This window comes from Girardinichthys multiradiatus, chromosome 6 (genome assembly GCF_021462225.1).
Source record: "Girardinichthys multiradiatus isolate DD_20200921_A chromosome 6, DD_fGirMul_XY1, whole genome shotgun sequence".
In the NCBI taxonomy this organism is placed as follows: Eukaryota; Metazoa; Chordata; class Actinopteri; order Cyprinodontiformes; family Goodeidae; genus Girardinichthys; species Girardinichthys multiradiatus.
The window spans coordinates 10,999,437-11,025,630 of record NC_061799.1 but is presented as its reverse complement, the minus strand read 5'-3'; the positions used below and the strand labels follow the sequence as shown (position 1 = coordinate 11,025,630).

Genomic DNA, 26,194 nt, shown 5'->3' with positions numbered 1-26,194 from the left:
TTGGACACACCTTCTCATTCAAAGAGTTTTCTTTATTTTCATGACTATGAATATTGTAGCTTCACACTGAAGGCATCAAAACTATGAATTAACACATGTGGAATTATATACTGAACAAAAAAGTGTGAAACAACTGAAAATACGTCTTATATTCTAGGTTCTTCAAAGTAGCCACCTGTTGCTTTGATTACTGCTGCCCACACTCTTGGCATTCTGTTGATGAGCTTCAAGAGGTAGTCACCTGAAATGGTTTTCCAACAGTCTTGAAGGAGTTCCCGGAGATGCTTAGCACTTGTTGGCCCTTTTGCCTTCACTCTGCGGTCCAGCTCACCCCAAACCATCTTGATTGGGTTCAGGTCCGGTGACTGTGGAGGCCAGGTCATCTGGTGCAGCACCCCATCACTCTACTTCTTGGTCAAATAGCCCTTACACAGCCTGGAGGTGTGTTTGGGGTCATTGTCTTGTTGAAAAATAAATGATGGTCCAACTAAACGCAAACCGGATGGAATAGCATGCCGCTGCAAGATGCTGTGGTAGCCATGCTGGTTCAGTATGCCTTCAATTTTGAATAAATCCCCAACAGTGTCACCAGCAAAGCACCCCCACACCATCACACCTCCTTCATGCTTCATGGTGGGAACCAGGCATGTAGAGTCCATCCGTTCACCTCTTCTGCGCCGCACAAAGACACGGTGGTTGGAACCAAAGATCTCAAACTTGGACTCATCAGACCAAAGCACAGATTTCCACTGGTCTAATGTCCATTCCCTGTGTTCTTTAGCCCAAACAAGTCTCTTCTGCTTGTTGCCTGTCCTCAGCAGTGGTTTCCTAGCAGCTATTTTACCATGAAGGCCTGATTCACACAGTCTCCTCTTAACAGTTGTTCTAGAGATGTGTCTGCTGCTAGAACTCTGTGTGGTATTGACCTGTTCTCTAATCTGAGCTGCTGTTAACCTGCGATTTCTGAGGCTGGTGACTCGGATGAACTTATCGTCCACAGCAGAGGTGACTCTTGGTCTTCCTTTCCTGGGGCGGTCCTCATGTGAGCCAGTTTCTTTGTAGCACTTGATGGTTTTTGCGACTGCACTTGGGGACACTTTCAAAGTTTTCCCAATTGTTTGGACTGACCGACCTTCATTTCTTAAAGTAATGATGCCCACTCGTTTTTCGTTATTTAGCTGCTTTTTTCTTGCCATAATACAAATTCCAACAGTCTATTCAATAGGACTATCAGCTGTGTACTGTATCCACCTCCTGCACAACACAACTGATGGTCCCAACCCCATTTATAAGGCTTGAAATCCCACTTATTAAACCTGACAGGGCACACCTGTGAAGTGAAAACCATTTCAGGTGACTACCTCTTGAAGCTCATCAACAGAATGCCAAGAGTGTGCGGAGCAGTAATCAAAGCAAAAGGTGGCTACTTTGAAGAACCTAGAATATAAGACATATTTTCAGTTGTTTCACACTTTTTTGTTCAGTATATAATTCCACATGTGTTCATTCATAGTTTTGATGCCTTCGGTGTGAAACTACAATATTCATAGACATGAAAATAAAGACAACTCTTTGAATGAGAAGGTGTGTCCAAACCTTTGGTCTGTACTGTAGATACACTGCCACTATGTTTTTTGTTGCCATCAACTGGAGATTTGACTTCTCTTCTTGGCAGAATTGATATTCATTTAAATTGATAGGATTTCTTGTACAGACCCAACTTTAAGGCGCAGTTTACAAATTGTTAATAGGGTTGAGGTTGGAGATTTGGGAAGGTAGTTCTATAATCTGAGTGTTAGCCTGCTTTATCCATTTCAAATCCTGTTTAAGTTAACTGTCTTGTTGGAGCTGCCAGTTTGGTGCACAATTCAGTAATCTGACTCAACCTTTCATCTTCAGATGAAAGAAAATAGTTTAGGATGTTCAAAAGACTAACCTAGAAAGAAAGGCCTGCTTCAACATTGGCCCTGTCAATTCTAGCTTAAATTTACAGCTTAAATTTACCCAAATGGACAAGCCAACTGCCACAAGGAGAAAACCTTTGTGGTCAGACGAGACAAAGACTGAGCTATTTAGCAACAATAACAGGAAGTACTTGTGGAGTAAATTCCTCAACCTCACCTGAGTTAATCATCTAGATAGTTAAAACTGGGACACAGCTGAGTGTTCTGAATGGAGAATAAGGCAAAACACACATGAAAACTGTCGGCTGATACTGTTTAAGACGGAAAAATTGTTTTATTTCTTAACTGCCTGATGTCATAATTAGCATCACGCCTACAATTACACTTATTGTTGGTGCAATATTTAAATTAATAATCTCTAAATAATTTAAAATTTGATTGACAGCAAGAACATGAATAATATATTTTTCTGGATATAAATTCAGGCATCAGAGCATTAAAAACTGGATCTCTAGCCAATTGAAAATAGCTCTACCACTTCTGATTAGAAGAATGGTCAAAGATCCAAACAGAATTATGCCAAAACCTTGTAGATGGTCGCTTAAAATGTATTAAAATATTAGTGGGGGTGTATGTGTGGGCAAGTGTATATAATACCCACAATAAATTCAGACCTGTCCAATGAGTTTTTGCATTTATCAATCATTGGTGTTGTATGTTGTATCATCATTCCACTCTATTATCAGCCCATTGTAGATAATTATTTGAAAAGTTCAAATTAATTAAATTCATTCCAACAATTAAAGGATGTAAACAATGATAGAAAACATATAGAGTGATTTATTGAGTGATTTATTGGGCGAGGTTTGTTTTGTAAGGGCTATCAGAACAAATTGTGAGGTTAGCAGTCAAGCTGAAAGAAAACACACTACAACGAATGATGCTCAAAGCAAAGAAGTTGCCAGAAGTGTCACACTCTCCTCCTCTCTCCACTTCCTGTAATGCATTGGTCTCTGCAGCTTCCTCTGCCAATCCCAGTCAGAGATGAGGTTCCTAGAAATAGAAAATAAGTTGGCTTTGGACAGAACATCACGAGCTGTTGCTTGATTCTACCACATCTTCTCCATCTAAAATCAGCCTCCTTCTTAGTCAGCTTCACATGGGCAGACCTCAAGGTTTTGTAAAGCCGATCAAAATTCAAGCGAGACGTTCAGGCTTGATGCAATATGTGAAGGTATTGCTGTGAGGAAGGGAGAGTGCCTTGAGGTGCTTCTAAACACAGATTAGGTTGAAATGATTGCTTCTTTCAGGCTATCTGCCAAGGCAACAAGCAGCAATCAGGGCTCTTACAGAAGCAAAACATAGCTGAGACTTATGTGAATAAAACACAGCATTCACATCTTTAACAGATTTGGTAAAGTTAAATAAGCTATGAAGCCATAAAGAGCAAATCAATAGAAGGTTTAGCATGTGATCATTTGCTTCTGCAGAGCCTCAGAGGTCCATTCTTTAGAAGTTATACAATTGTTATGGCTGTAGTTTGTAAAACCTGTGCAGTATGTTACCTTCAGACATCAACACAATTGTCTTTCACTCTATTTGCGTTCTCGATGAAAGATAGTGGCTAGAACTTCTCCCCATGGTTGTTTGTTTCTCTTCCAAGCAGGCAGATGGATATAACAGGTGTCAGGCTCCACATTACAGTAAAGGATAGCGAGAGTGCATGCGAGTGTTCAGCCTTTTTTTTTTGATGGAGAAGAAGACAGCAGAGTGTAATAACGGAAGGTTGGGCCTCCTGAACTGAATAAATGCGTGTGTGTGTGTGTGTGTGTGTGTGTGTGTGTGTGTGTTTGTGTGTGTGTGAAGAAAGAGAGAGACAGTCATGGACAGATATAGAAACTGGGGCTGGACTCCAAACACAGCAGGTCTGAAAACAACTGCTAAACAGAATTAAACTCAATCGGTTATATAAGCAAGCTGAACTGTATTGCTGAGGCCTTTCAGTTGTGTTTAACCCTGTTCACATCACAATAGGGCTCACTGTTGCTAAGGTTGTCAACCACCATGTTCAGAAATATGTATGCTGTTACATTGTCCTGAGGTCCAAGAAACAGGACTAACAGAGACTTTAAATTTGACATTCCGCTAAACAAACCCAGCTGTTCAAATTACACCACAGATTCACAGCTGTGATGGGCTAGCGACTTGTAGAGGGTATAACCCCCAGTTATTGCTGGAGCTAGCCACCAGCACTCCTGCGACACTGCATGGATAAGTGGGTATATGGATGGATGGATTCCCAGCTGTGGTTAGGTGTTCTACGGTGGAATGATCATACATCAAACCATTTCACTGAATTTTAAAAACAAACGTTATTGTGGAGTATGAATGAGTGTGTGCATGGTTGTTTGTGTGTTGCCCTGTGATGGACTGACGACCTGTCCAGGGTGAACCCCGCCTCTCGCCCATAAACTGCTGGAGATAGGCACCAGCTCCCCCGCGACCCACTATGGAATAAGCGGTAGAAAATGACTGTGACTGACGTTATTGTGGATTTTCTCTAATCCACACAGAGCAAATACATATACACTCACCGGCCACTTTATTAGGTACACCTTGCTAGTATCGGGTTGGACCCCCTTTTGCCTTCAGAACTGCCTTAATCCTTTGTGGCATAGATTCAACAAGGTACTGAAAACATTCCTCAGAGAGTTTGGTCCATATTGACATGATAGCATCACACAGATGCTGCAGATTTGTCAGCTGCAGATCCATGATGCGAATCTCCCGTTCCACCACATCCCAAAGGTGCTCTATTGGATTGAGATCTGGTGACTGTGGAGGCCATTTGAGTACAGTGAACTCCTTGTCATGTTCAAGAAACCAGTCTGAGATGATTCGTGCTTTATGACATGGCGCATTATCCTGCTGGAAGTAACCATCAGAAGATGGGTACACTGCTGTCATAAAGGGATGGACAAGGTCAGCAACATTACTCAAGTAGGCTGTGGCGTTGACACGATGCTCAGTTGGTACTAAGGGGCCCAAAGTGTGCCAAGAAAATATCCCCCACACCATTACACCACCACCACCAGCCTGAACCGTTGATACAAGGCAGGATGGATCCATGCTTTCATGTTTTTGACGTCAAATTCTGACCCTACCACCTGAATGTCCCAGCAGAAATCAAGACTCTTCAGACCAGGCAACGTTTTTCCAATCTTCTATTGTCCAATTTTGATGAGCCTGTGTGAATTGTAGCCTCAGTTTCCTGTTCTTAGCTGACAAGAGTGGCACCCGGTGTGGTCTTCTGCTGCTGTAGCCCATCCACCTCATGGTTCGATGTGTTGTGCGTTCAGAGATGCTCTTCTGCATGACTTGGTTGTAACGAGTGGTTATTTAAGTTACTATTGCCTTTCTATCAGCTTGAACCAGTCTGACCATTCTCCCCTGACCTCTGGCATCAACAAGGCATTTGCGTCTACAGAACTACCGCTCACCGGATATTTTCTCTTTTTCGGACTATTCTCTGTAAACCCTAGAGATGGTAGTGCATAAAAATCCCAGTAGATCAGCAGTTTCTGAAATACTCAGACCAGCCCGCCTGGCACCAACAACCATGCCACGTTCAAAGTCACTTAAATCACCTTTCTTCCCCATTCTGATGCTCAGTTTGAACTGCAGCAGATCGTCTTGACCATGTCTACATGCCTAAATGCATTGAGTTTTTGCCATGTGATTGGCTGATTAGAAATTTGTGTTAACGAGCAGTTAGGTGTACCTAATAAAGTGGCCAGTGAGTATAGGCTTTCATATATACATAAATCCTTTTATGTTTGGTTAGATCTCCTTGAGCAAGTTGCACCTAAATCACATGTTTTGTAGTCATCAATAATCTTCTGGTATAATTCTGTTTGAATATTTGGCCTTTCTTCATTGCAGAAATGGAGTTCAATGCAACATTAATTTCCCTAACCAGACCAGGACCAGGCTTTTAAGCATAAACCAGAACTTTTCAATATGGTTGAGGTTTGATGTTAAAAAATGAACTGAGGGTCAATGACCTTCATATTTGGAGACACTGAAGGAAAAAGGGGGAACCTGAGAAACCTGAGAACACTGTGCCAAACTGTGATGTATGGAAGGATCTGACCCATGTCATGCAGCTTAAAAGCTCTACCAAATACTAAGGAAATGTTTTCTGAAACTAAAGAAAGTAATGCAAGATTATCTCTTTATTCAATCTCATTTTAGTGTTTAGCAAGTAGAAATAGTTTTAGTAATCCCATCTGGGCTAAAGCAGGAAATACTTTTGTCTCAATAAATGGCTGACAGTGAGAAAAATGGTTAAATGTATTTTTTCACAGTGTATTTAAATATCTGGTTTAAACTGTATACATTTGAGCCACTATGGATAATTTTGAACCTGTGTGGATCACAGAAACCCACAATAAATTCAAAGTAGTGCACCCAATTTCTCTCTAAAAATCATTGAGGTTGAATGTGGCATAATCATTCCACCTTTGAAAAGAAATGGTTCAAACAAATCAAACCTGAACATTTAACTAGAGATGCGTCCCTTGCAAACCCCATATTGATGTTAGCAGAGGTAAAAACAAGGGCAGAAGCCATCAGTTCAAACAATTAGACATTTTGCCTTAACTGACAGTGGATGTTAAACAAATTACTGACATTAACTAACATACAATCTAATCTAATCTAACTCTGGTTTTATTATTGACCTTTTATGTCTGTTCTTCAACATCTTCATCTACATCACTTTTAATTTATTTCCCATTTTGTTCCACTTCTTTCAATTATGGCTACCTCCAACAGATTTGACTTCCTCTGAGAATGGCTCTTCCTGTTCATTTCACAGTCTTTCATTCTGGCATCCTGAGTCTCTGTGTCCTCTTCTGGCCTCTTGTGATTTATCTAATCTCATACAATTATATCAGCTCCTCTTATCCTTTTTTTTCTCTTTGTCTCGCTTATATCCCTTAGGTCATTTTCCTTGCATAACCTCTAATGTTCCTTGATAATTTCTCATTTCCTATTGTCCTAAAAATTCTCTTTTATTTACTCTTACTACATCAATCTGGTTCATCATTTTTATTTTCATCTTTATTTGTCCTTTTATCCAACTCCCCACTGATTTTGATGTAAGGATTTTCGTTTTCTTTCCCTCTCTCTCTGCTTATGCCTTGTCTCTTTCCTCCCATCTTTTTTTTTTTTTTTACCAACAGGGGGGTGATTCGTGTGGATGTGAACCTGCAGGGTGTGGATATTGACCAGTGCTCCAACAGTGGCTGGTTTGGTGGGACTCATCGCTGTAATCTCACCAGTATGGAGGTCAGTCTCATTCCACTTGATGCATTTAGCAAATCAAAGATCTGCAGGGATTCTTGTTTCCTTCTGCTTGTTTTATAATTTTAGTGTGATATACAGTGCCTTGCAAAGGTTTTCATACCCCTTAATACTATTTGCATTTTGTCATTGAAAGTGGAGTGTGCATTTGTGTTAAGCCACCTTTAACTGTATTAACAGATGCAAGTATTTCAGGGTATATCTCTACCAGCTTTGCACATCAAGTGAGCCCAAGCGCAGTCAGACTGGATGGAGAGTGTCTAACGAGCACAGAATTTGAAGGCTACTGTAACTCTGGTTGTGTGTTTAGGGCTGTTCTCCTGCTGAAAGGTGGACCTAAATACTTTAGCAAGCCACTGTAAGCCAGATCAATTGTCTTCAGGTTGGATTTTCATTAATGCTCACTAATTTCTGTTCCAGATGTCCTCTCCATGATGGTATGAATTAGAAATGTCAAATATATATAGCAAAAGCTTGAAAAAGACATTTGACTGTAGCTTTTTTCTGTTCTACACCACTTTAATAACTTGAAGCTATAATTGCAGCAAAAGATGGTTCATATTGACTTAGGTCAGTATTGACTTTGGTAAGTACTGACTTAGTGAACCTGAATACAAATTCATGACATACTTTTCAGATTTTTCTCATAGAAAACATAATAGAAATACATGTAAAATACATTAAACTTTGTCACAACCAGACTGTGAAATATTCCATGGTTATGAATCCATTTTGCATGGCACTGTATGCAGATAGCATCTCCCGCAGGATTACGGCAAAGTATGTTGTCGTGTAGTTAGTGCAAATAAGAGCCGTTATCAGCGTTATCGCCGTGCTGAAACCAGAATTATGTTTTGTCACATTGAGTGATGACAGAAAGACAGTAAGGAGATAGATGTGCATGTTTTGTGTGCTGGAGGAGTGGCTTTGTGCTGTTTATATGTGAGTGGACTTGCCTTTGCCTTTGCTACAGCGCTCATATCTGTACCATCGTGTTAGTTTAAGATGAGATTTTGCAGGGAGTCTGTCAAACTCCAACAGGGGAGAGGGGCTGTGCAGGCATGTTGTTGGTATTATGATGTATAATACATGCAGTGTAATGAATTGCAGAGGTGCGTTGAATAATTGACCAAGTTCTTGGTATGTGCAGCCCACTACCATGTTTGTATGTAGTCAGGAGGTGGATGCGAGGTAGGGTTCCTCCATGTTTGACCCCATGCATTGTTCCAGTTTTATAAACCACTCTTTGGTGGCTGCTGTCTGCTCCAATATAACTGCTTCTCCTGTGCAGATGGTGCTTCTGTGTGCATGGTGTCTTCTGTTCTCATCACAGTGATGGCCAGAGACAGGCTTTTCTTTACTAGAGCCAGTCTGGGTTGCACATTTGTCAGCACAGCACTATTGATGCACTATACAACTAAAGGTTGTGTTTCCTGTTGGCATGTCTAGTGGAGCTCAATAAAATTGAATATCACATAAATGTTAATATATTTTTGTAATTCAGTACAAAAAATAACACTCATACATCATAAAGATTCATTCCACACACAGTAATATATATCAAGTGTTTTATTCTATTTTGATGGTTATGGCCATTGGTGTGCACAGCTAACCAAAAGGCTAGCTGTACTGACCCATATTTAATAATGCAAAACCACTAAACAAGAAAAAGAAATAAGCGTAAGCTTACGCTAACCACTAAGACAACTGTTACTCAGTTGCGTCTCACTAGTCCTTCCTGTTAAGGACTAGTGGGACTCACCCATACCTTTAGATGTTAGTTTGATTCTATTGGTTTGGTTTGAAAGTGGGCGGGGTCATTTGTGGCAATTCTGCCTATCCAAAGTTATAGTCCTGGGTAACAGGTGGACGCACATATGGAAGTAAAATAGTCTCATTAGAATCAAATTTTTTAGACATTGAATTTATAACACTGAATTTTTATCCTGTGCAATTACCTTGGGCAGAGGCGAGTCCCTTAACAGTTTGCTGGATAGTGGCTTAATGAAGATCAGTGATGAGATTTTTCTGCCAAAAATATATTATTACAAAATGCCAGGTAATCAACACCCATTTGAATCTCATCACTGATCTTCATTAAGCAACTATCCAGCAAACTGTTAAGAGACTCGCCTCTGCCCAAGGCAATGGTGTGTCACGTGATCAAATAAGCGTTATCTGATTGGCTAAAAGATGCTCGACTCGATCGAGTGCTGATTGCTTTGGCTTGAGTCACCAGAAGGTCAACACATTTGCAGGCGAATTTCTGCAGGTGAATTTTTTCAGACGAATTATTGCAGGGGAATTTTTAATGGCAAATTTTAAGTACAAAAAAAACCAAATTCACATAGATAATTGCACAGGATAAAAATTCAGTGTTATAAATACAATGTCTAAAAAATGTCCGATTCTAATGAGACTATTTTACTTCCATACGCACAAACATGCTGTACGCACACACAAGGTGCACGACGTATGCTTGCGGGCTGCATGTGTGAGGTGTTAGTTTTTTAATTTAATTTATTACATAAAAAGTTAGGTTTTACACAGCAGAGGAAGCAATTAGGTTAAGATTGTCAGAACGTGAAAACCATTGTTTGCTTTAATGTCCATCTGTGACAAAGCATAAAAAAAAATACAAAAAACTAGTTTGAGAATGGGCGGGATCACAGTCAGTGCCAAAAAAGAACTAATAATGCAATTGTGAAACGTTTTGAACGTTTTTTAAACTTTTTGTAAAATAGGAATATCAGTAAATAGTGAGGTTTTCACTGGATTATTGTAAAATGTGAGAGGAAGTAAATATGCCACAGTTGGAATCAAACATAATCATTTCCAAACGTCTTACTTGGAGAGGGTAATAAATAAAAGCAATTTTTGTGTAGGCAATTTGAAAATGCCTTGAAAACCAAGCCTTTTTGCAACTTAAAAACAAACATCTCAACTTTCACCCTCATTTTCTGATGCTTACACTTCTGATGAAATCGCACAAATGTTAGCTTTATGTTGATAACAACATTATTTTAACAGAGTTCGTAATTGCTGAGAAAAACAATTCAATTTGGGCATGCTATTTTTGAACAGGGAATTCAAGGCCCTCTACGGTGCATTAAGAGTTTAAAAATAGACCAAGAGAGCTGAAATTTGTAGCTTAGACATACAGGGGTTGGACAATGAAACTGAAACACCTGTCATTTTAGTGTGGGAGGTTTCATGGCTAAATTGGACCAGCCTGGCAGCCAGTCTTCATTGATTGCACATTGCACCAGTAAGAGCAGAGTGTGAAGGTTCAATTAGCAGGGTAAGAGCACAGTTTTACTCAAAATATTGAAATGCACACAACATTATGGGTGACATACCAGAGTTCAAAAGAGGACAAATTGTTGGTGCACGTCTTGCTGGTGCATCTGTGACCAAGACAGCAAGTCTTTGTGATGTATCAAGAGCCACGGTATCCAGGGTAATGTCAGCATACTACCAAGAAGGACGAACCATATCCAACAGGATAAACTGTGGACGCAAGAGGAAGCTGTCTGAAAGGGATGTTCGGGTGCTAACCCAGATTGTATCCAAAAAACATAAAACCACGGTTGCCCAAATCATGGCAGAATTAAATGTGCACCTAAACTCTCCTGTTTCCACCAGAACTGTCCGTCAGGAGCTCCACAGGGTCAATATACACGGCCGGGCTGCTATAGCCAAACCTTTGGTCACTCTTGCCTATGCCAGACGTCGGTTTCAATGGTGCAAGGAGCGCATTTCTTGGGCTGTGGACAATGTGAAACATGTATTGTTCTCTGATGAGTCCACCTTTACTGTTTTCCCCACATCCGGGAGAGTTACGGTGTGGACAAGCCCCAAAGAAGCGTACCACCCAGACTGTTGCGTGCCCAGAGTGAAGCATGGGGGTGGATCAGTGATGGTTTGGGCTACCATATCATGGCATTCCCTTGGCCCAATACTTGTGCTAGCTGGGCACGTCACTACCAAGGACTACCGAACCATTCTTGAGGACCATGTGCATCCAATGGTTCAAACATTGTATCCTGAAGGCGGTGCCGTGTATCAGGATGACAATGCACCAATACACACAAGAAGACTCGTGAAAGATTGGTTTGATGAACATGAAAGTGAAGTTGAACATCTCCCATGGCCTGCACAGTCACCAGATCTAAATATTATTGAGCCACTTTGGGGTGCTTTGGAGGAGCGAGTCAGGAAACATTTTCCTCCACCAGTATCACGTAGTGACCTGGCCACTATCCTGCAAAAAGAATGGCTTAAAATCCCTCTGACCACTGTGCAGGACTTGTATATGTCATTCCCAAGATGAATTGATGCTGTATTGACCGCAAAAGGAGGCCCTACACCATACTAATAAATTATTGTGGTCTAAAACCAGGTGTTTCAGTTTCATTGTCCAACCCCTGTAGGTGTACTACTCTAAATATAACCCCATCACCTAGAGGTGACGCTGGTTGCCCTTCATATACATAAGCCTCTCAAAGTTACCATCTGACAAGGTGAATGTCTTTGCCCCTAAATATCTTTGCTCAGAGAGAAAAGGTGCTCCACTGCAGCACTGGATGGGGCCGTTATACTTGGTGCACAGGTCGATCAACACCTGCTCAGCCAAAATGCAACTTCAGAAAGGATCTTATTCGAGCCGGCCTCCAGCCAGGTCTTCACCAATTTCTGCACCTTGGACTTCAGTGATGTGTGGCTCCTGCTCTCCTGAAACCCAGTGATACTACTGAAGAAATCTTCCTGATCCTCCTCATTGCTGGTGATGGTGCTGCCCTTCACAATGGTCTCCATTAGGGCTATCTGTATGGCGGTGTCTATGGCTTTTGTGACTCTGGAGAAACTTGACTGGCCTGCACAATTGCATGAAACATTGCATGAAAACATGCAACTCAATTGCAATGACTAGGGAGTTAAAGTGTTACTAAATTACACTATATTGCCAAAAGTATTGGGTCACAGCACCAAATCAACAAATCCTGGTTTTCCAATCACTTCCATGGCTGCAGGTGTATAAAGTTTGGTGTAGAGAGACTTGACTGGCCGCACAGAGTCCTGACCTCAACCTTCTTGAGATCCTTTTGGATAAATTAGAGTGGAGGCTGCAGTTCTGGTTTTCTCAACTATGAACACACTCCTTAAGCGTGTGGAAGATGTTTATAGAATGGTTAAAGTTGCTATTGTTGGCAACAGATTAAACTTATAGATTAAGCATAGAATGTCATCAAAGTTCATGTACACGTCAAAGTAGACAGACAATCATGGGGAAGACTGCTGACTGACAACAGACAGTTACTGACACGCAAGGAGAATAAGGCACAAAAGGTCATTGCTAAAGAAAGTGGCTGTTTAGAGAGTGCTGTATATTAGCATATTATTTGAAGGTTAAGTGGAAGGAAAAAGTATGATTAAACTTGACAAGGTTTATGGAGATGCTGATTTCATTTTCTATGAATGACCATGTTAACAATGTGCTTTATTGGCCAGGAAGCTCACCTGAAACTTCATAGTAAATCTATGGAGTGTCAAGAGTTGATGGACACCAGAGCCAACAATGCAGGCATGGTGAAGGCTGCTATTAAAGCAACCTGTAATTTATGCAAAAGAAGCTCAGACCAAATATTGTATGTCCATGTATTGAACAATTCATGGACATACGTTTCAGTAGGCCAACATTCAGAAATGTAAAAATCCTTTTTTTTTTTATTATGGCTATACAATATTCAATTATTGTGTTAGAAGCAGAATTTTAGATCATTAGCTGTAAACCATAATCATCAAAATTAATTAATATAAATGCTTGAAATATACTACTCTGTGCGTAATGAATTTTTTAATTTTGAACTGACTAACTTTTTGATAACATTCAAATCTACTGAGATGTAACTCTCTTGGTGTATGCATTATAAACATTTGTGGGTTTGCCATTTTTGTGAAAAATGGCTTCTCCATATATGAATAAAACACTTTAGATGATTCAGTTTAAAATGGAGTGTAACATTTAGTACTTTTCTCTGATTACTACTTTAAACATGATCAAGTGCAAGTCAACATAGGATTTAGGTCACTTTGGCCATATGCGGCGTAGGGGTGTTTCTAGCAGAAACAATCTGAGAACTACAACCAGATTTATATTCAGTTAGCAAGCAAAAACTACAACAACTGTTTCTGGTATTTAGCCAATTAGTCTATACCAGCTGTTCACCATGTTTAAACAGTCACTCACAGTCAGATGTTGATGGCTTTAAAGTTAGAGCAGAAATTAGTATTTGTTTTACTGATCAAACAGCAGCCTATGGGGATAACAAATGCAAAGGGTTCTGGAAGAAGCAGGCATAAATAAAATACGATTGGTTTTGTGGAGACTGGATAGAAACTTCAGCATTAAATGAGAAGGCCACAGTAGATTTTAACTGATTTTGCCCAAACGTTATATAAAACATTATACAACAAAGATCCCTTCAAAGTTGGCTGCTGGCTATTGGAAGCTTTCAGGATATTGTAATGGATGCTGTTATACACTAGGCAAGTTTATTTGTAAAGCACACTTAAGCAACAAGACACTTCAAAGTGCATGACATGATGAAAACATGAGAAACAAAATAAAAAAGTACATTGCTGTGGCATAATAAGGGGAAGTAAAGCAAAGTAACACTACAGACTGAAAGTAATGATGTTTCATTTAACAATGTAAATAGTACAGTCAAAGGCAACTCAAAAAAAAAGATTTTTTAACCTTAATTTAAAAGAACTCAAGATTGAGCATTTTTGCAATTTTCTGGGAGTTTGTTCCAGATTCATAGAGCATAGGAACTGAATGCTGCTTCTCCATGTCTGGTTCTGATTCTGGGGATGAAGAGTAGACTTTAACTAGAAGACCTAAGTGGTGTGGATTGATACAATGAAAAAAAATCTTTAATGTATTTTGCTGCTAAGCTTTTCAGTGATTTATAAAGTAACAGAAGTATTTTAAAGTTTATTGTCTGAGATACAAGGAACCCGTGTAAGAACTTTAAAATTGCGGTGATGGGCTCTACTTTCTTAGTTTTAGTGAGGATGTGGGCAGCAGAGGTCTGGATCAGCTGCATCTGTCTGATTGACCTATTAGGTAGACCTGTGAAGAAACTGTTGCAGTAATCAATTTGTCTTAGAATAAATGCATGGATGAGCTTTTCAAGATCCTGTTGGCACATTCGTCCTTTAATCTTGGAATTATTCTTGAGTTGATAGAAAGGCAAACTTAATGATTGTCTTTATGTGCTTCAGAAGGTTCAGGTCTGTGTTCATCACTACACACAGGTTTCAGGCCTGATCAGTGGTTTCTAGCTGTAGTAACTGAAATTGTGTGCTGACTCTTAATCGCTCTTTGGTCTAAAAATAATTAAAAAATTTTTATTCAACTGAAGAAAACAATGGCATGTCCACACATTGATTTGTTCTATGCATCTACCCATCGTATGAACAGGTTCATAGTCACCTGGTGACGTTGTAAAGTAGAGCTGTGTGTCATCTGTGTAGTTATGGTGACTTAAATTACTGTTATAATCTGAGTTAGTGGGAGAATGTAGATATTTAATATATTGGGTGCTGAAATGGAACCTTGGGGAACCCCACATATGGTTTTAGTCGGATGTAAAGTTACCTATTAACACAGAAATGTCCCTGTCCTTCAAGCCAGACTGAAACCACTCAAGTACTGTACTAGAAAGACTGACCAATTTCTCCAGTTGCTTAAGTAAAATACAATGGTCAAAAGAGTCAAAGGTTGTGCTGAGGTCCAGTAATACCAGCGCTGTGGCTCTTCCAACAGTCTGCATATATGTGGACCTGAAATTATTAAGTTCTTTACACACTGCAAATACCGAACAAAACTAGAGCATAATCCATCTCCCATGTTTCCTAAAGGTGTACAGAGTCATGGAAAATGGAACAACTATTGACTAATGTGCCTAAACAAGGGATAAAGAAGGGATTTATTTAGACTTTCAAAATACAGCTTATCTCAGATAGTCTCAGTTTTTCCTAAGTTACATTAAGTTTTTTCTTCCTCACTAACTGAATCAAATCTGTGATGCAAAAGTTATTCTTTCAAAATAAAGTCTTAGCCTTGTATAAGTTTATTTATTGCAAAACTAGATTCAACATGACTGATGGACCTACACTAGACTGGTGTGTTACCCTTCAGTATACAGCTCAAAGATATTTTATAAAATCAAAGCCTCAATATTTCATATAAAAGATTACTGTAAAAGGAGATGTACGCATCACTGATGGTGCTAAGCACATCATCAAAAATAATTGATGTTGGTCTTTCCTAAATATTTAGGATACTCTTTAAAATAAAGGTCTCAGTCTTTTATAAGTCCACTTATTGCAAAACTGTGTTCCACATGACTAATGGGCCTACAATTGACTAGGGACCAAAAGTGATTATGTTGTCATTCCAAAATAAAGCTCACAGATAATTTTCAAAATAAAACCCTTAATATTTTATAGATTACATTATTGCAAAAGGAGGTTCAACGTTAATAATAAAACTAAGACTGTCATTAAAATGGATTATGTTGGCCTTTTAAAATAAAATTTAAACAAACTATTCAAAATAAAAATCTCAAAATTTCTTAATCTGGATTAATACAGAAGTTGATTCCACTTTACTGGTGGAACTAAACAATTCATGAAAAGGTAATTTGGCTTTTCAAAATAAGGCGCTTTCATGATTTTCTAAATAAAAGCTTCAATATGTATGTTTCCCTTTTTTTGCAACTATCATATTTAGTTTGTATATGCTCCAGATTTTTGATACAGTTGGCAGGGAAGAAACAACCAACATCTTTGGCCATCTTTGGAGTTTTTTAATCATTCTTTTGTTTCAGGTTATAGCTCTCATTTTGAGCCCAAGTTTCCTGTCAATCAGACAGGTGCAATGGTTCATTAAGGTCTGCAAGAGCTCTCCTTCAATTGCAAAATGATTTCTGAGTTGTGCTTCAAGAAAATAAAGCTACATTACATGTAACAGAGCATGAAAACACTAGATCTACAAAACATGCATTTATGTTTGAGTTTGTTTCATCAAAGGAAGTCAATATGGTTGATAAACCAAACAGTTCCAGTTTAAAACAGAGTGGTTTATAGCTGTATTAAATAACTTAAGAGAAAAGTTCAGGTACTCATTTCTTTCCCTCTCTTTACTTTTGTGTCTGGGCCCGGGCTCTTCCTCTGTGCTTCACTGCTTTCATTTCTTTCCCTAGCTTGTTCACTGCTAATGTGATCAATTGCTGAGTTCTTCTATTTAGCCAGCCTATTACCCATACTTAAACGTGGTGTTTTGGGACCTTCCCACGATGTTCCTGTTCCAATCAAAAGCTTGAACAGAATGCAGTCCAGCTGTTCCACAATAAAAGATTTTTGTTCCTATCAGCAGACCACAGGCGTACATAAACCAGATAATTTTGGAGCTTTGCTATCTACAGTGTTTTGGGAAATGAGCCGTGGAAAGTCAATGTAAGACTTATTGCCTTTTCTCCAGCAGCACCAACAAACCCTGAGGCTCAGTGGAAGAAAAACATAATAATGAGATTTTAGTAATGTGAAGGAGCATCATGTGATCTCCAGAATGTGCTGTGCTTCCTCTCATGCTGACATTGCCCAGTGCTAAGAGTGCAGTATTTCTACCTTAACTTCTGTTTTCAGCAGCATGTCCTCTGTTTGTTTAAGATGCTGCTTTTCTAAACCAGCAGTTGGTGGGTAATCTTTCACAATGGGCCCCTTTGTAAGACCTACCTGTGCAAAGCATTATATTTGGTACTTTTTGGACCCTATGTATTTTTAAAGGTTGTTTTTACAATTCACTGACCATTTATTTAATCATTTTTAATGTCTCCTGGAGGCCACACAGTACAATGTAAACACAAAAAATTTAACTGTTGCTAACATTCAGAAAGCATTTGAGTTAATTTGTTCGGCTGTTTGGGTCACATAGTAAATTTGAGGCTTTTTTCCTTATGAAAAATTTTGAAAACGTTGCTCTCCTTATCTCTTTAAGTCTTTATGTTGCCATCTGTGCAACACACCTAGAGCCGCTGGTGGTGCTGAACTGGTGGCAACCGGATACTGTGGCATATTTCTGTTAGTTTTTTTCCCTGTTATATTTTCTTTCAACACTGGCAAAAAAACCGTTGCATATTTTTATGTTTAGAGTAATAAGAGTGATAACACTAAAGTGTGTAATGTGTAGCATTTTCTAAAACCTTGCATTCTATTAGACAGGAAAACGACTGAATTCATGCCTTGATTTCGGGGTTTTCTTCAGTAATAAATGCATATCGGTTATATTAAATAGCACTTGGCACTCAGGATTGCCAAGAAGAAGCCCACCAGATAACCGCAAACGCTATAATGCACTGCGTGATCCACCAACAACATATATTATTGTTTGCTAGTGTCACCAAAAAAGGTTTCATTTGCAAAAGCAAGAGATTTCCATTTGTTAAATTCATATTTTAATTTTAGAGACTAAACTGCCAATATTAGGTACAGTAAATGTCAGCTGCTGGTAGGATGATGGTACAAACAAGCTTAGAACTCAATGCTTTCCATCCACACAATATTGTATGAATTTCCCTCTATCCCCCTTGCATTAGCTCTATTTCTGCCTCTTCTCAGACTGAAGCTTGATCTCAACCAGAGCACCGATGGACGCCCTAATGAGATCTGATTTCAATGTGTCTGTACTCACAGTTGTTTTAGTTGGGTTCTCATTCTCCGTCTCCCTGGTCTGTTCTGCGGTGTGCCCAGATACATTGGGAAAGGGAAAGAAAGGTAGGATGTGTCACCATAAACCAAACACAAGAACTCATACATTATGGAGGCAGTCAGTCGTAGGGGGAAGATTTTTACATAAGGATCTGCTGCTTATATAATTAGATGAAGACATGAGGATGATGATTGGAGTGGGTGATTTTGACTTGATGCATCTTAATAGGTTTATTTAATTGTTTTGTATTGTTGCACTATACAGTTGTACTGTATAGTGTATCAACTTCCCTTCATTGGCTCCCTGTTAAATACAGAATATAATTTAAAATTCTCCTCCTCACATATAAAGCCCTTAATGATCTAGCTCCATCATACATCAGAGATCTGATTGTTCCATATGTTCTTAACAGAGCACTTCGTTCTCAGACTGCAGGTTTACTGGTGGTTCCTAGAGTCTCTAGAAGTAGAATGGGGAGGCAGATCTTTTAGTTATCAGGCTCCTATCCTGAGGAACCAGCTCCCAGTTTTAGTCCGTGAGGCAGACACCCTGTCTACTTTTAAGGCCAGGCTTAAAACTTTCCTTTTTGATAAAGCTTATAGTTAGAGTGGCTTAGGCTATCTTCCTTATTTTTTTTTACCACCGCCTTCCTCCCTCCCTGTTGGATGGAGTAAGGGGGAGTCAGGTTTAGCCTAAACCGGCTCAGTTGAGGTGCGAACACACTCTCCATTTCTGCTACCTGTATGACCCCTTCTCTTTTCCAATGGTTATAATTAGTCAGACAGAGAGAGGTATCCCAATCCTTGTGGTTTTTAATATAACAATGGCCATCGGCGGGCTCTAGATGGACAAACTTTATCAGTTTATTATTTTACTTAGTACCCCTACATGTGGCCTTTTCTGGGGTGGCCGGGGTCTTGCACTCGGTGGTTTGGTCTGGCCTCCCCGGCGGCCCCGCGCCATTCCAGACCCTTTGTGGGGTGCCTTGAGACGACATTGTTGTAAATAAGTGCTACATAAAGAAATACACTGAAACTGAAAGTATCTGTGTAGTTATGCTGCTATAGGCTTAGGCTGCTGGAGGACATAATGACCACTTTCACCCTCTTCGCTACATTCTCACACTACTCTCCAATTTTGCAATATTTGCTGTTATTTCAGTTTTTAACCTTGTTCTCTCTTTTCTCTTCCTAGAAGCTACACCTGGCCTGGCTCTGTGTCTACCTGTGACACATTTCTGGAGAGGGGCATCATCCAGGCTTCTGCTGGCAACAACTTAATGCTCACCCTCTACCGATGATCCACTTGGCCCTGTCTTTCAGTGTTTAACCCTTTCTCTCTCCTAGATATAGCAATTGACTGAGCTTTTACTGTGACTAACTCTATGTGCTCTCTTTCAGACTCTAACCTTGAAAACTGGCTCAGAGTTTATCAGTTCTTTCTTTCTAGGTGAAACGACTAAAGGAGCTACATCCATTAACATTTACTTTTCCTTCCCATAGAAAGTACTCCTGGATCAGTGCTTCTGTGTTCTTATTGTGTCTCTGCTCTGTTCTCTCTAACCCCCAGTCGGTCGTGGCAGATGGCTGCTCACACTGAGCCTGGTTCTGCTGGAGGTTTCTTCCTGTTAAAAGGGAGTTTTTCCTCTCCACTGTCTCTACATGCTCATCCAGGAGGAGGGAATGCTGCAAGTCACTGACTGGATGCAATCTGCTGGGTTTCCTTAGACAGAAAAACTTTTTATCTAATTTGACTAAATAACTGAATCTGACTGCACTGTTCAATGGTTACGATTAATTGGAATGTATGTACCTGACTTTTGTGAAGTGCCTTGAGACGACATGTGTTGTGAATTGGAGCTATATAAATAAACTGAATTGAATTGAATTGATGTATGAGTGCATGTTTTCTCAGCCATTCGTGTGAAATGTGCTGCTGGAGATAGTGAGCTTCAAAGGCAGAGCTCTGCTAATGACTGTAAAATGCTGTGATATGACAGCCAAAGAGGGTTAACCCCTCTGTCTTTCCCCGGAGTCCCCTCTTTATATTTAGATGCTCTTTTTCTTCTTCTCCTTTCTTTATCTTTTTTGAACTCTCGGCTTCAATTTTCTTGAAGGAAATTCATTCTTCTGAGGGTTAAATAAAGACTAACAGGAGATTATCGCCCCATCTGTTAACATAGCATCTTCTTGGTTCTCTCAGCTTTGCAAATGAAATAAACACATAAGAAATTATTATGGAACCAATCTTAGTCAGTCTTTTACTTTTCTGCTCTAAACATGTGAGCTCAGCTTATTGTTGTAAACAGGCTCAGTTTGCATTTACAAATGTGTTTGTGTTTAAAAAAAACAACTTGAGGCCATTTGTTGTATCAGTGCATCAATATTGGACTGTAAAGAATGTAAATGAAGACTTTTGCTTTACTTTAATTATTTTGGTCTGTTTATCATAACAGGAATGGATGAAGATGTAAGACAAAACCCATTTAAATTCTGTATACAGTCTGGAAAATGATTATTTAATCCCCTGCTGGTTTTGTAAGCTTTTTGTAAGTCTTTTTATAGTAGTCTATGTGTATTTTATCGCTTTGGAGGAATTATGGTCCACCATTCTTGCCAAAGTTGTTTTCATTCAGCCACATTAGATGGTCTTTGAGCATGAATGGTCTGTTCTAGGTCACGCCACAGCATCACAATCTCATGTAAGTTAGAACTATCACTCGGCAACTCCACAGCCTTAACAACTGAAGTTCACAAACCGGGCAAGATATTCTCCTTCAAGATTTTTACCAGAGAGCAGAACTCATGGTTCCATCAATTACAACAAGTAGCCTAGGGTCTGAAGCAGTAAAGCAGCCCTGGACATTAACTCTACCACCACCATATTTGGGTGTATGATGTTATTTTTCTGAAATTCAAAGTAAGTTTCATGCCAGAATGCGTTTCATTCATCATTCCGTAGAAAATTTTCCTAAAGGTTTTTAGGATCATCAAGATGTTTCTTTAATTAATAAAAATTTTGTTTGGCAAATGTGAGACAGGTCATTGTGTTTCTCTTGCCTAGCAGTGGCCTTGGCCTTGGATTTCCCCCATAGATAACATTCTTGCCCAGTCTTATTCTCATAGTTGAAGCCTGAACTTTGACCTTAAATGAGGCAAGTGAGGCCTGCAGTGCTTTAGATGCTGTTCTGTGTTCTTTTGTGACTTCCTGGTTGAGTCACTGATGTGCTGTTGGAGAATGTTTGGCAGCCTGTCCACACCTGGCTGGTTCACCACTGTTTCATGTTTTCTCCATTTGTGAATAATGGATCTCACAGTGATTCTCTGTAACCCGTTACAGACTGATAGATGTCAATGACTTTGTTACCCATCTGCCCTTGAATTTCTTTCGGGGAATGATGCATTGCTGATATTGTAGCCTACTTCATGTTGTCAGACGGGTTCTATTTCAGTGTTTCCCTGGATTAGGCCATAATCATGTCTAAGTCTGGCTAGTAAAATTGAACCAAAAACATATGGGTGAATTAATTCAGAGGTCAAAAATATTTGCACAAAAGGCCAGGTCGATTTAGATTACTTTGTGCCCTTTATGAATTAAATTATTATTTGAAAAACTGCTTTTGTATTTGTTCTAGTATCTTTGTCTGATATTAAAATTTGTTTGATGATATGAAACATTGAAATATGACAGAAAAAAACAGAAAAACAAGATTAATCTGTAAGGGACCTAAGCCTGACACAAACTGTATGATTTTTAAAAATCTGCTTGCTGCAGTAGAATTGTGTCAGCAAGATTTCACGTGGATGCCAGTCTATCAACGATTGTACAGCAAGTTAGCAGTGTTAATGCTCTTTTAATTAGTTTTTAATGCCAAACATTGAAAAGAGGGAGGGAAGAATGAAGGAGAGAGGACAGTGGCTGAAACGCTCATGGTTGAGCAAAAGAGGATAACAATCAGCTGTTGGTTGCAGCAGTAGTTACAGCACAAGATTTTTCAGAGACAATCTCAGTCCCTGCTTAATAATCCTCATAAGCCCATGTTTGCACATCAAATTGGTGGCTGGTGCGTCTGTCACACAAAACAACTAAAGCCCACCAATTTAACCTCAAGAACTTTTCTTTCATGACAAAAACGTTTGGCTAAAATTCCTCATAATGGCATATTGTGAACCCACTTTAATAAGCAAAGTCGGTGCAAAAGCAGTACTCAGTCATGATGATTGGTGATGCAAGTCACCATTACTTAATGCTTTACTTCAGACATGTACCACAGCCTCACAGCTCAAGGTTTTTATACAGCCAGTCAAAAACAAAAACACAGCAGTTTTTTAATTGCGGGTGACAAAGTAGGTCCAGAATTATTCACACCCCTGGTAGATTTAGGTTTGAAGTAATCTTTCAATTTTACCAAGATTTTTCTTTTGATTGGAAGTAGTATTCACATTTTGGAGTGGCCCAGCCAGGAGTCCCCACTTGAATCTCATAGAGAATATGTGCGGGTAGCTAAAAACTAGCATGATTGCAAGAAGGCCTTCCAACCTTAAATATTTGGAGTTCATCACCTAAGAGAAATCTTGGTTGAGGTCTGAAAACTAAGTTGGCCTATCCCATGACATTATTTTTGTTGATTCTGTTTGATTTATATACCACCAACACACAATGAATGTCATCTCAAGGCACAAAATGGTCCATTTAATATTCAGTGATATATAATCAAATTTAGTTCTAATTACATTTCAGTCCATTCCATTTCAACACAATTCAATCAAAAAGTCAGATTTAAATCTACCTATATACAGTCCCATTCAGTGCCATTTCAAAGGGCTTCTTATCTAAGAAATTCCCCTTTAACAAGAAGGAACCTCTAACAGAACAATTTTCAATATGATCAGCCATTTGCTGTGATTTACTAGCGATTTAGGCGACAGGAAGGAAACAGACAGTATGTTTTGGCAACTGTCATGCTGATGCTGAACAACCCATCCATTACCCTTCCTCCATGTTGTGGCTGAGGGAAGCAGGTTCTTGTCAAAGATTTGGCAATGCATGGGCCAATCCAATGGCCTTCCTATTCAGTGATTTTACCAGAATAGGATATATAAACAATTTTGGATTTTATGTTCTTCCAGCAAACATCATAGCATTTGAATCAGATTTAACATTTTGTTTTTTATCTGTTTCAGTTTCCAGTTGGAAAAATGTCCTGTTATCCATTTTCTTTTCCCTTCTTTACCTTCCTGTCACTGTCTTCTCCTGAAATACACTATGAGACCTTGAGCCACTGAGACAACAGCAACAGAAATATTGAAATATTTCATAAATCTTTGCTCCATCGGGCAACAGAAGTGTGTTTCAGAACAGTTTTTCAGAATTATCATCTCAGAGATCAGTAGGATTTACATTCAAAGCTGCACCGCACTGCTGCAAGCTGCTGAAACTTGATTAACTTGCCATTTAACATAATACATCATCTTTCAAGAGAGCTTAATTTGCAGTCTGTAGCATATTGAAGGATACATATGTATATATATGCATATATGTGTATATATACAGTACAGACCAAACGTTTGGACACACCTTCTCATTCAAAGAGTTGTCTTTATTTTCATGACTATGAATATTGTAGCTTCACACTGAAGGCATCAAAACTATGAATTAACATGTGGAATTATATACTGAACAAAAAAGTGTGAAACAACTAAAAATATGTCTTATATTCTAGGTTCTTCAAAGTAGCCACCTTTTGCTTTGATTACTGCTCTGCACACTCTTGGCATTCTGTTGATGAGCTTCAAGAGGTAGTCACCTGAAATGGTTTTCCAACAGTCTTGAAGGAGTTCCCAGAGATGCTTAGCACTCGTTGGCCCTTTTGCCTTCGCTCTGCGGTCCAGCTCACCCCAAACCATCTCGATTAGGTTCAGGTCCAGTGACTGTGGAGACCAGGTCATCTGGCGCAGCACCCCATCACTCTCCTTCTTGGTCAAATAGCCCTTACACAGCCTGGAGGTGTGTTTGGGGTCATTGTCCTGTTGAAAAATAAATGATGGTCCAACTAAACCCATACCGGATGGAATAGCATGCTGCTGCAAGATGCTGTGATAGCCATGCTGGTTCAGTATGCCTTCAATTTTGAATAAATCCCCAACAGTGTCACCAGCAAAGCACCCCCACACCATCACACCTCCTCCTCCATGCTTCACAGTGGGAACCAGGCATGTAGAGTCTATCCGTTCACCTCTTCTGCGCCGCACAAAGACACGGTGGTTGGAACCAAAGATCTCAAACTTGGACTCATCAGACCAAAGCACAGATTTCCACTGGTCTAATGTCCATTCCTTGTGTTTTTTAGCCCAAACAAGTCTCTTCTGCTTGTTGCCTGTCCTCAGCAGTGGTTTCCTAGCAGCTATTTTACCATGAAGGCCTGATTCACACAGTCTCCTCTTAACAGTTGTTCTAGAGATGTGTCTGCTGCTAGAACTCTGTGTGGCATTGACCTGTTCTCTAATCTGAGCTGCTGTTAACCTGCGATTTCTGAGGCTGGTGACTCGGATGAACTTATCGTCCACAGCAGAGGTGACTCTTGGTCTTCCTTTCCTGGGGCGGTCCTCATGTGAGCCAGTTTCTTTGTAGCGCTTGATGGTTTTTGCGATTGCACTTGGGGACACCTTCAAAGTTTTCCCAATTGTTTGGACTGACTGACCTTCATTTCTTAAAGTAATGATGGCCACTCGTTTTTCTTTACTTAGCTGCTTTTTTCTTGCCATAATACAAATTCTAACAGTCTATTCAATAGGACTATCAGCTGTGTACTGTATCCACCTCCTGCACAACACAACTGATGGTCCCAACCCCATTTATAAGGCTTGAAATCCCACTTATTAAACCTGACAGGGCACACCTGTGAAGTGAAAACCATTTCAGGTGACTACCTCTTGAAGCTCATCAACAGAATGCCAAGAGTGTGCGGAGCAGCAATCAAAGCAAAAGGTGGCTACTTTGAAGAACCTAGAATATAAGACATATTTTCAGTTTCACACTTTTTTGTTCAGTATATAATTCCACATGTGTTAATTCATAGTTTTGATGCCTTCGGTGTGAAACTACAATATTCATAGACATGAAAATAAAGAAAACTCTTTGAATGAGAAGGTGTGTCCAAACTTTTGGTCTGTACTGTATGTATATGTACATATACATATATGCTATGGTACATATATGCTATGGTAGATGGCATTATGGAGAAACAGCCCACAAATCTGCAGAACCTAAATAAGGACCAAAATTCATGAAAGCACCTTGTTTCTGACGTCTCGTTGAATCTATGCCATGAAGAAAGCAGTTCTGGAGGTAAAATGGGGTCTAATATTTAATATAGAAAAGGGTGCCTAATAAAGTGGCTGATGAGTTTATGTTTATTAATATTTAATAACTTCTTTACAGTTTTTTAATATCCATGTGTTTGCAGAATAGTTTGCCAGTTCTAGAAATTTTCAAATAGACTGGTTATCTTCAACTGGGGGTGTGTGAGTAAGAGAGGGACAATCATCAAGGAGACTTAATGCTCCATAAACGTACACCATTCATTCTGTAGTCTATTGCCTGCAGCCTAACGGCTGCCACGGCACAATGAAGGAGTCTATAGCAGCCATCAGATCTTTACTGACTGAGATACATGCGATACCACAATCTGTGGTCCATCTTATGTTATAAAATACTAGATGAATTTGACATTTCTCTCCTGACGGTCTTCTGCTGGCAGCTCATTTCGTCGGAACATCTTTTTAAATAAGTTACAAATTGCAGCCAGAAATGTGTAGAAACTAACAACATTGCTTGGCTGGGAAAACCCTGGTGACTCCAATCTTTGTCACAGTGTTGTAACTGCAAGCAACCACCAATCAATAGCTGGCTTTATACCTTAGCTTTGCTTCAAAGATTGAAAGAGATATTCCAGACAGACCAAGGTCCTCTCTCCTCCAGTGTATCGGAGCTCATTAGAGTCTCGATGAAACAACCGCATACAGCCTCCTGTACCCTGGAGACAGAGTGACTCTAATGCTTTTAGGGTTTATTGCTCCCATTGTATTTATAGATCTCCAAAGGGTGCTGAGTTCCCTCTCATTCTCTGCCTCTTTTTCTCTCA

General features: G+C 39.5%; 1 protein-coding gene across 1 annotated transcript in view; it reads left to right on the top strand.

Moving 5' to 3' along the window:
* LOC124870217 (probable G-protein coupled receptor 158) overlaps positions 1-26,194 on the top strand; it is a 134,122-nt gene that overhangs the window by 10,066 nt on the left and 97,862 nt on the right. Inside the window, exon 2 of the mRNA XM_047368769.1 lies at positions 7,151-7,256. Coding sequence (XP_047224725.1) covers positions 7,151-7,256 — 106 coding nt within the window. The remainder of the gene's footprint in view (positions 1-7,150; positions 7,257-26,194) is intronic.